Raw genomic sequence first — 12,287 nt, forward strand, 5'->3', positions numbered from 1 at the left:
CTTGGACTGTACCACCTATAATTAAGGATAACAACCACCTATCTTCATGGAATGGTTCCTAATCAATTTCTATATCACTAAAAACGTGATAAACACTTACAATTAAAGGATAATTACACGATTTAATGGATATTTAAATGGAATTATAGATTAACATGGGCTTTAATGTCCTGCCAGTTAGGACACCAGAAGCTCACTTGGAAAGCAGTTGCATTATTTGTAGGAACTGGTTGGCTTATCAAGAAAGGAGTCATGGATCTAAGAACTACGTAAATGGCTTGATTCCTTTATAAGAGGATACTAGGGCGTTCAATAAGGATATGATAAGATGGGCTTAGCGATACTCGACAAACTCTCAGATTCAGCCACCAATAATCATGGAAAACCCACCCACCAAACCACCCATCATTACAAGATCCAATAATCTCCAATAATCGTGTTGTTATCAAAATCCTCCAAGAACATTTGGCCGTTAGAAGGAGGGGATTTGGATTGTTTCATTTGTGGAGGAAAAATGATTGTTATAGGTGTTTATTCATAGTCGTATTAAGATTTCTTGATGAAGGCATTCATGGTGGCCGTTGTTCGAGAAGAAACTCTACACATGAGTACGGTGGTTACTAAGGCTACACGTTGAGGACGCATCAGGATCCCATGATAACAAGATCCTTACAACTTGTACCAAGGTGTATACGAAGAAGAACACTGCTGAGATTACAGACGAGACAAAAAAAATATGTGGTGATTTGGGATTTCTAGAGTTTCTTGACAAAGATGTTCTTGGAGACTGTTTCCCACAAACGTGAGCACAAAGCAGGATTATTGGGGTTAGTTATCTTTGGGATCCGCTTGACATTTTGGCGTATCCAAGGACTCATATACTGAGAGATGTATGGTGGTATTTGTGACTGTTTTTGCATTAGGTCTTGTGTTAACCGATTCTTGGCGTTGGATGCATGTTCCAGGAGAAGGAAATTAAGGTGCACAACCACGAGGAGAATTAAAAAGCTTCAAGAGCTATGGGATATAAGGATGCGAAAATGAAGCTGTCATGAGGATATACATACAAAAGATGGTTGGAATACAACGAGGTTCAGGGCAATGGACGTCCCTTTTTTGTTGTTAAAAAAATGCGCAGAGTCGAGGAAAAGAGAACATATTTGTAATGGGTATGTAGTTTGTTTTATGGGCTTTTTGAAAAATACCCAGGCTAAAAACATTTTTGCAAAAAATACGGTCACTTTTTAAAAAAAATTTGCAAAAATACTTTATTAATTTGCAAAAATACTAATTTTCAATTTTTTTTTGCAAAAATAAGGTTTTTTGGCAACCGGAATCAACTGCATGCAACCTTTGATGAGTTTCTGCAACTACATGCAACCTCAAATCAAACCAAAAAAAAGTTATTCAACTAGTTGCATATCTAGTTGATTCTAGTTGATTTTGGTGTGATTCCTTATTTTGCAAAAAAAAATGAGAAGATAGTAAAATTGCAAAAAAACTTAGAAAAAATTAGTATTTCTGGAAAATTTGTATTCATTTTTACAATTTAGTTTTACAATTTAGTTTTATTGTATTCATTTTTACAATTTTGTAGTGCTTATATTATATTTTGTATGAAAAGGTGTAGAGGAACCTCATTAGCTGATAAACAAGGAAAAAAGATTATCCTATAATGCTAGAATTTTATGTCAATAACTAGAGCTACGTTTTTAGTTTTAATTTTTTTCCTATGTATCATATATATTTTATATATCATGCCTGTACATAAATCTAGTTAAAATATTTATACATGACATGTTGGATTAAGTTGATAGCGCGTTGCGGAAGGTGCTTGTAATACAAACTTTTTGACTGTATCTCAGACAAACAGGAAAAAATTAATGGATAGTAAAATTATCATACGAATACAAAGAACTAGAAAGATAACTACAAGAAATATGTGCATCCAGGAAATAAATGGTTAAAGTAAAGGTCCATGTGTATGAACCGAATATAGGTCTAAATGATGTGAAATCATGTTCATCGAATGACATCAGGAAGCTTCAACTTTAAAAGTTTATGGACTATAAAAGTTCTTACAAAAGAAAAACATTTGGATAAGGAACTTACTACATAAGAGGATGGATGAGATTTTAGTCCTTAGTAGAGTTCTGCTCACAATTCAAGCGGAGGTTAAGTGATGAATCTGAGGAAGAAGAGGTGCATGCATATGAACCATTTCGATATGGAAATGAAGATGTATCAAGTGAAAAGCCCCAAGAGGCAGGTTTATGTGAATCTTTGGATCTTGGCATTGTTCAGGTACATACACGTATCACAATGGTGACCATGGAGGTTTATGCAAGTACGAGGAGGAATAGGTATGCCTTGGCCACAAAGGATGGAGATAAGGTCATACAACAATGACTTCAAGGATTTACTCCATAGTTAAAAGTTCAATCCAATTCGTAGCTAAAGCTTGTTGTATATAAGCCCAAGACTCGAAGTAACTTCAACAATAAGCTTCATGCTCATCCTCTGAAGGTTCATTGACATTATGGAAGGAAGGTCTAAAGCTACATAGAAGGTCAAGGCATAGAAGCTATTAAGCCATATTTGTGGTATAAATGGGCAATGTTTGAGGTACGGATTCTAATTCTTGAATTCACTTATCACCTAAATATATTACAGTTATCTTATTTTATATTCCCTCTTGTACTGTATGATTTGATTTTATATAGTAAGTATGTCGGATAATTGATTTTATGGTTTGAGATTTTGTACATGCTCATATGTTCGATCAGGTTGAACAACTAGCATGGCTATGGAGGTTAATATGCTCATAGATATGATGTGGCTTCACAATACTAATAAGTTTATAATTGATTTAATTATCTGCCATTTGGTATACTCTACATGGTTTAGGTCAATTATATAGTTTGTTTATGTATATACATATTTGAGTGCAACTGCACGCTTGAACCTAGTTCTTCACTATAAGTTTGTATTATATTAAAGAACTCGGGGGATAGTAGGTGTATACCCCATACATTTATAACTTGAACATGGATAAAGTTTAAAGGAAAATTGAAATTTAATTGTGTTTAGAAGGAACGGGTCTGCATGATTTTTTTTTATAATTGGGCTATACATGAACCTAATTCTCTGATCATAGTGTATTTTATTTATAGTATGGGTATTTTGTAGGAATATGGTCATAATCTTTTGCATATTCTACTTGATATGTGTATGTTAACATTTGCTAAGTTATAGTGTTCTTCTATGCATAAAAGTGGGTATTGAATAGCTTCATGTGGATAAATGTACCTATCTTAGGGGCATGCTTGCTAGAATAAGTTGTAAAATGATATTATGGTATTTGCTCTTTTGTATGATATCTAACATGTTGTGCAAAATACGAAAGCACCTAGAAAAATATATGTGTGTTCAGATGCGCATATAAATCTCTATCATAACAGGTGCATTGAAATCGGGATACAATCCAGAGGTTCAGTGACATTTGTAGTTATCTCACATATTTTGGGAAAGCTCACTTGAGCTTAAGAGGTTCAATGGCATATACTACTGGATGCGTCATTCACCTTCTACTTGATATGTAAATATACATGCCACTTACATCTTGCGGGTCCTCTACTTTTTGGCTACTTACATAGAGATAATAGCCCCCATGTTCACCCATGAATTATGTACCTTGCAGCTTCAAGTATGCATGTTCATTGATATTAGGTTTAAGTTGAAGCTGACAGTTTCAGTCAAGAAATTAGGAGCTTCGTAGTACGCTAAAAGTTCAGAAATAAAGAGGTATGAAATGACCTCTCGGTAAATGGCGAAGCACGAGATGCGAAAGATTCAGGGAAATAATGAAGCTAACAAAAGAATTTCATTTAAAATGGACTCAGATTTTGAATATGTCAAAAAAAGAATTATTTCAGGAAAAGAGACGTTCAAATCATTTTGAAAAGAGGTAGATTCCCTGATGGTGTGATTGATGGATGCTTGCACCTATAAAGATTAAGAAGAAGACATACATGAATGTACAAAGAGAGGGGAGGCACTTGTAAGATAATTAGAGGTCTGAGCCAACTCGAAGCTAATCTGGTTATTGTAAGTAGAGGACTCCACAGATGGTTTCTATGAAGCGGTTAATGGAAGCTTCGCGTATAAATGAAACTATGAAGGCCTATATGTATGTTGTAACTTGTGCAAACTAGGAGAGGTCGTAACTCAATAAGTTGGTTTTTTTGGAAAGATATTCGGCATTCAAATATGGTAAATCGGTTCAATTATCTTAATATAAACCTGATGGTTTTCACCTAAAGCTGAGGGTTCTCAGCCAAGAAACGAAGTTTCCACATCCTATCAAAGGAAACTTGAGTCATTGGATGGAGGTCCTTACCTGAAGCTGAAACTGAAGGGAACTTCAACATTATAGGCTTAATGGTTGAACCGTAATTTAATCACATGGAAGAGGCAAAGATAAGTCCTACTTTCGTGCTTTTATATATTACTTTTTATTCTTCTTTTATATGCATATAAGAAAATCATTGGAATAATGGAAATGGTTTGATACTCGTAGCTGCCATACTTAGGTCCCTGAGGATGGTTATTACTATTAACATTCCCGGGGGGTAGTACATCACCTCTAGTCGGTAAGATTACTAATAAGTAATATTAAAAGGATAGCCGACTCATATAATGGTAACTCGATCGCTTGCATATTGTATGTTGTCAATTGGCATAACATTTTTAGATAGATTGGAATATAACATGTTTAATTCGAGACTATTTGGAAATATCTTAGTTAAGAGGGATACGTGAGGATAAGACTAGTGAGTCGAGTTGAGTAATCTTTGTAAGCAATGGTGAGTAAGCTTACTTAGGTTTAATTTTACAAGGAAAATATATAGTGTAACTTCAGCTGGAGCTGCAAGCATGCCCTGGCACCTTAGGTAGGAGGTATAGCACATGGATAGTTATCAGGCTAAAATAAGTAAAAGTCGGTTATATGGAATGGAGGAAATTCTTGATAAATAAGCACATGCTTATATATTTTGAATATTTATTTTACATGGAGTGTGTGGTACATAGTACATAGATCTTAGTTCTTCATTATAAATTATTATATATTAAAAAACTAGGGGGTAGGGGTATGCACACCTCATATGACGATGTTTTTAAATGGAAAATTTTAAAAAAATGGATTGAATATAATTCATGACTTGGATTGTTATCACTTATAATAATTAAAAATATGAATGTAATGGCATTTGCAAATTAAATCTACTATGTTTGACAGGTGCATACGCATACTAGTATCTCAAAAATATGAAATGTTGGAGATCATGTTTTAGCTTGGACTTGCTTGACACCCAAAAGGAATCAAATAAATTATTATAACTCAGAATTGAAGATAGCTATAGGTGTAGTGTAAGGCATATGTCATAGCCTATTTGTATATTCGAGGATTTAACTCAACTCAAATAAGAATGTAATAAGTAAATAGTGGATCTACCGTCAAAGAGATCTCGCAAAGTAACATCTGTCAAAGGATTCAGAAACAAGGTTCATCTACAGACTTGAGGAATTAATTCACTGGAAGAAGTTCAAGAAATTGATCAAGCCTCAGTGATACAAATCAAGATTGTGGATTTAATCAAGTGACAGAGATCTCGTCAGGCTATCAATTAATTACAGGGATTTAATCTGAAGAAAATCAAGTATCAAAGTCAAGACATGAAGAAACGTCACGGAAGTTAGTCACTAATAAACCAGACAGTACATCGAGTGTCAATATTGAAGTGGTGGAATTGATTCATAATTCTCAGTGATTTTCCGAAGATGTTCAGAAGAATGGTTGTTGTTCAAGATTAGTATTAATTATCTATTAATTAATTAAGTCATATAATTTAATTAAGAAAATAAATTATATCTGCAAAGATTAATTTATTTATTAATTGAATTAATTGATTAATTAATTCAGAATTTTCAGAAGTTTAATTGGATAAAAACAGTTTTAAATCAGCAATACAATTGAAAATGAACTACAATCTGGATTGTCATACCGATTGTCATGCCAAGTCAGGTCAATTGTCTTGCCGAAAGTTCTACTGGAAGGAGATTGTCTTGCTAGTTCAATCCGACTGTCATGCTAGTTCAGAGGATAGTCTTGCCGAAAGTCTTTCTAGTACAATTGGAATGTCTCACCGAAAGTCCTATCAGCTATGGGATTGTCATTCCAGTTCAATTCAATACTGTTGAATGAAATACAAAAGAACAGAAGCAGAAGACATTCACTTTATCCAACTCAAGAAAAAAACACAGCAGCCGCAACAAAATATTCCATTTTCATCTACTGAATTCAAGATCACAATTTCTAGTTTTTAAGTTAAATCCAAACAACTAGAAATTTTATCTTGTTCTTGTGTAACTATCTAGCTGATCAAAATCCCTAGAACTTAATCTCAAATTGCATTTAGCATTTGAATCTTTTTATTGCAAAAATAGAAAAAGTTCATGTCGAAATTATTCTAGATTTGTGATAATTAATTTGAGATTAATTCCTTGTAATCGATACCGTTGTTGTAACACCCTTCAAGTTTAATAATATTCTTATTTAACTTGAATTTGTTTCATATTTTTATTCTGCACTTAATTCGATTATTCGGTATTGTTTGTATTCAACCCGCCCTTCTACAAACACATTGGGACCTAACAATTGGTATCAGAGCATTCTGATTAACGCAAATCAAGATCCTAGACTTTTGTGATTTTTCAACTCCTTGAATTTTTATTTATTCAAAAATTCATAATGACTTCACAAAAAGTTGGAACCGTTAAATTCCACTATTTGATAAAGAAAATTATATCATGTGGAAGAAGAAGATGCTCTTGTTTTTACAAGTTGCAAATGCCAAATATCTGAACTTGTTAAAGAAGGGTCCAACAACTCCAATGGTTATTGAACTAGAGGTGTTAGTAGATGATGTTGTGATTACCAAAGCTAGAACCTATCCAAAAGAGCCTTAGGATTTTTCTCCTACTGAAAAAGAAGAAGCCTCCTTGGATGCCAGCCTTTAATTAATATTAATTGATTCCCTTGATTCCTTGATGAACAGACATGTGATGAACTGTAAAAATTCTAAACACATGTGGGAAACTATTGAGGTGATTAATGAAGGCACAGAGGAAGTTAGGGAGAACAAGTTGGAAATCCTAACCTCTGAGTATGAACATTTTAAATCCAATCCAGGAGAAGGAATTACTGAAGTGTTTGAGAGGTACAATGCGTTGATCAACAACCTGTACATAACGGAAAATATTATTCAATCAGGGAGGTCAACAAAAAGTTCCTTTTAACACTGCCAACTCATCTTGAACATAGAGAAGGTAGAGATCTGAGTGAAATTTCTTTGGATAGACTCTATGGTTTGTTAAAAACCTATGAGTTGGAGCAGATTCAATAAAAGGAAGTCTACGGGAAAGATAGAATGGTCAGCACATCTACTGCTCTTGTAGCTGAAGGTCAACAACAACAACAATCTCAACAGTTAGAGAGAATGGTACAGAATATGATCCTCCTACTACAAATCAATCCAGTGATGATTTTTATTCCTTGGAAGAGCTGGAGCAATTGGAAGATGAGTCAATGGCCCAAATTGTCAAGAGATTCTCCAATGTCAGATTTAAGAGAAATCCCAAGTTCAAGTACAAGTCCAACTACAACAGAATCCAGACAGGTGGATCTTCATCCTCTAACACCAGCAGTGGTGGATACAAAACAGGGATGGTTGATCGGAGCACCATTAGATGCTATAACTACAATAAGTTGGGACACTTTGCCACAAAATATAGGAAGCCAAAGCAAGTAAGGAAGAACTTTTATGATTCAAATTAGAAGAGTAACTATGAAAGGGCTTATCTGGCAAAGGGAAGAAGCTCGGATGATACTGATAGTGAAGATGAAGAAGAAGGGAATCTTGCTCTTATGGCTATTGATGGAAATGCTTCATCATCAAGAAAAGAGGTAAAATATATTAATGCTGAATTAGTTTATCATCTAGGAGGTAACTTAGATTGTGCTCGTCGTGATAATGAACTGTTAAGTCAACAGATCAAAGACCTTGAGAAAGAGGTCAATGAATTAAGACTTGTGCACATTAATCAAGACAAGTTAAAAGAACAAGTATCTTTTCTAGAGAATATAGTTAACTGTTATAGACAACTCGAAACTATTCTCAAAGACAAGATCACCGGTCTTGAGACTAAGGTTAGAGCCTACTTCAATTCTTGTTTGAAGGCTAAAGAGTTCTACAGTAAGCAAGCTGTTAATCAAACATCTAGAATAGGTTATGATTACAATGATGCTATTGGAGAATTAGGCATAAACTCCCCTCCTCATGTATGTGCTACAGGTAGGGAAGTATCACATGTACTTAAGGGTGATGATGAACCCCTCTGTAAAGCATCAATTGCTGAACCATTTGATGCGACCTCTTCTGTTATTCAAGAAGAAATACGTGCTGAAGATCATGCTAATGAGAAGGTTGTTTCTGAGTCAAGTGTGTCGAAAGTTCCAGTCAAAGTTGTGAAAGCAACTGAGACTAACTCAGACATATATGAGTTGGATAACAAAAATTCCATGTCTACCTTGCATAAATTGCATGCTGTTAATCACTCTCATAAAGCATATGGTGTTGCTAATTGTATATCTTGTTCTTTAGCGTTAGAAACTAAAGCTAAGTTGGGTTTATATAGGCATTGGAGGAAGGTTGGTCTCATTCTCTAATCAATGTGGGATATATGCATCTTAGGTAATAAAAAGGAGATCTTACAACCCACATCGGCAAGAGAAGAGAAGAAAACTGAGGATATATAGAAGAACTTGACCTTATGAAGCTAATGGTGTGAGTTTTAAAAAGGGTTCTTATATGTTCTAGATATTATATTCCTTGCTTAACTTTTATTTTTTTCCCTACCTATCTTTGTACCACATTGAAAACGAGAAGTGAAGTATATTAGAATAAATAGAAAGGTACCATTATATGTAATTATGAAAAAGGAATAAATAGAGGAAGTCATGTGATAGTTTTTCTATATTTTTATAACTTCCCTGTTATTGTACCACGTCGAGGATGTAGGAAAAATGAATCCTTACATTCCTTATTTAAGTTTGTATAGTTTCCTTAAATAGAACTATCCGCTTTGGTTGTTTCAATCAAGGAATTCGGTTAGTTTTTCTTAATCGCGAACTTAATTTCTTTATCTTATTTAGTATTTTGGTAATTATTAGTTCAGTTAGAAAATAAATAGGTTATATTAATAATAAAATTTATGTGCATTTTTGAATTATGTATTTAGGAAGAAAGATCGACAGTAAAATCAATTCGAAGTTCGGGATTCATAGAGAATAAATTAAGCGGTGCACTGTAAGTATATACTATACTGATTCATTGTTGATGTTTTAAATGATGATTTGAGTTTGACCAATGCTTCACTGATGAAAAATGAGTATTCTTGCATTGATATTGATGAACAGATGATGATACTTCCTAATCGGAAGTAAAGCTAAACCGATTATTTAGCTAGCCGGGATCCCAACTTGATGAATTGATGAACCTGTCATGCTTGAATACTCAGTTTTAATCTTGTGAAAACTATATGATGAATTTTTGTTGATTGTAGTATCTTTCATGTCTCTTTATTCGAATATTTGTTTGATGAACGTTGATTTCTCGGATAAAGCTCAATTGAATTCTACTCTATACGCTTACTGAGCTTTCTGAGCTCACTCGTTTATGTCACTAACTTCCACAGGAAAGAACTTTGGAGAAGGATGTTCAGGAAAGGATAAGTATGTGATGAACTAAGCTTAGTAGACGATGAATGCGTGTAGTATCCTAATGAACAATGCTTGTGTAATAGACTTTTTGTTGTATCGTGAACTTTGGTTGTAATACTTGGAATACTGTAAGAATTATATATTATTATATAAGTTTAAGGTTGTGTAAGCATATATTGAGTTGATTGGTTTGGTTTGGCGTTCCCGGGTTCGGGTTTCTGAGGTTATCCCGGGGTCCGGGGCGTCACAGGTGGCATCAGAGCTAAGGTTTAGAAATAGGATGAATATAGGATTTTGAATCCTGGTAGTCCAATTTTAGGCCTAATGTACGCCTAGAAAATGTGTAGTCGTATTTCTTGAACATGGTCAATATAAGGTGTATGACGTGTGTATGACGTGGTTAGTACTCGATCGATCATTATTATGACGTGTATCATGATGTGTGCGGTACATATTCCGAATGAAGTAAGATTAATATTATATGTTGAATTGTAGGAGAAGATGACTGATGGAAATTCTGATGGGACTGGATCCGGTGTACAAATTAGTGCTGAGATGTTGTTGATTTTGCGAGAAATAAAGAATATATTTAAGAGCCTAATGGAGGGGCGAACAACTACGGATACTCCCGAAATAAATGGGGAACGTGTTGAAAATATGGAAAAAGAAGGCGAGAATAAGCGAAGGTGTACATACAAGGCTTTTAAATATGCAAATCCCCCGATTTTTAAAGGAGAATTGGATCCACAGGTTGCGAATGTATGGATTAAATAAATGGAGAAGGTGATAGAGATACCGGAATGTTCAGAGGAGTAAAAGGTAAAATTTGCAACACACTCAATAAGGGGGGAAGCTGTATTTTGGTAGGATACGGTTAAACAGACTGAGGATTGTTCTAAAATGGCTTGGACAAGGTTTAAGGAATTGTTCTTTGATAAATATTTTCCTACCTATATGAAGAATGAGATGGAGATGAAGTTTCTAGAACTAAAGCAAAAAGGAATGTCCGTGTCGAAATATCTCTCAAGATTCTTGGAACTTTCCAGGTTTGCTCCTCATCAGGTTGATACTGAAGCCAGAAAATGTCAGAGATTTCAAGAAGGGTTGAAACCCCTAATTAGAGAGAAGGTGTCCTTGTTGGAGTTGGAACAATTTGATAAGTTGGTTTGGAAGGCGAGGATTGCAGAAAGGGACTATGAAGCTCGCACTCAATTCTTCAACAATAAGAAACGAGGAAGAGAGACAGAATTGACTGTTAACTCAGGATTTAAGGACAACAAGAAACTACATATAAGGAATAAGGAGATGTTTTGGGGAAGTGATAAGAGGATCATCGCATCTGAGTGTAAGAAATGTGGACTGAAACATGGTGGTGATATTTGTTCTCGAGCTGATGGGTTGTGTTACAATTGTGGAGAAAAGGGACATATAGCTTCTCAATGTCCCAAGCCTAAAGTGATTTCTTGCTACAGTTGTGGACAACCAGGTCATTTATCAAGGGACTTCCCACAAAAAGGAGTCACGAAAGAAGTGGAAACTAAAGGAAATAGGACTTTTACAGCAGGACCTTTTCAATAATCAGCACCTAGGGCAGTGGCACGATCCTACGCAATGACAACTCAGGATGCCAAAAAATCTCATGATGTTATGTCAAGTACGCTTCAACTTTGTGATCAAGATGTTCATGTGTTGTTTGATTTGGGGTCAACCCATTCTTTTGTGGATACAAAATATATGGATAAGTTAAATGTACCTGTGCAAAGTCTAGATAATGGATTTCTCGTAAAACTTCCAAACGGTAGAAATTTGTTCGTAGATAAAATTTATCGAGATTGTCCCTTAATGATTGGTGAACAAACCTTCTTAGTGGATTTATTACCGTTAGAACTGAGGGACTTTGGAGTGATTCTGGGAATGGATTGGTTGTCGAAGCATACGGTGAATCTAAATTGTTATAAAAAGTGAATATGTTTAACCGGCTCGAACAAAAAGAAAGTATATTTCAAGGGAGATAGTGTAGAAAAACCCAGTGTTATGATATCAGTTTTAAAGGCTTGTAAGATGTTAAGAAAAAGGTTGTGAAGGTTTTCTAGCATATGTTGTAGGGAATGAAGGAATTAAAAATAAAGTTGAGGATACACCTGTAGTCAGAAAGTTTTTAGATGTCTTTCCCGAAGAGTTACCAAATTTGCCCCCTGAGAGAGAAGTTGAGTTTGGGATTGAATTGATCCCGGATACCCAACCAGTATCGAAAGCACCATATAGAATGGCACCGACGGAATTAGCGGAACTTAAGGTATCATTTTGACGTATAGAACATCGAGGTTGGTTAAGAAACTGATGATTTCGACGTTCACCGGAATGTGTTACCGACGTTCAATCGGGGATCGTCGATTCCGATGTTTTGGATGATGATTTACGCTGTTGTTGTTCCCATTGTATTTCA

At 34.9% G+C, this 12,287-nt stretch overlaps 1 protein-coding gene across 1 annotated transcript; it reads left to right on the forward strand.

The window, feature by feature from the left end:
• The first annotated feature begins 10,741 nt into the window (after nt 1-10,741).
• Nucleotides 10,742-11,419, forward strand: LOC141703305 (uncharacterized). Its single transcript, XM_074506857.1, has one exon. The coding sequence runs from the start codon at nt 10,742-10,744 to the stop codon at nt 11,417-11,419; it is 678 nt and encodes a 225-aa protein (XP_074362958.1).
• Nucleotides 11,420-12,287: the final 868 nt, after the last annotated feature.

Source organism: Apium graveolens, unplaced genomic scaffold (assembly GCF_009905375.1).
Source record: "Apium graveolens cultivar Ventura unplaced genomic scaffold, ASM990537v1 ctg6473, whole genome shotgun sequence".
Lineage (NCBI taxonomy): Eukaryota > Viridiplantae > Streptophyta > Magnoliopsida > Apiales > Apiaceae > Apium > Apium graveolens.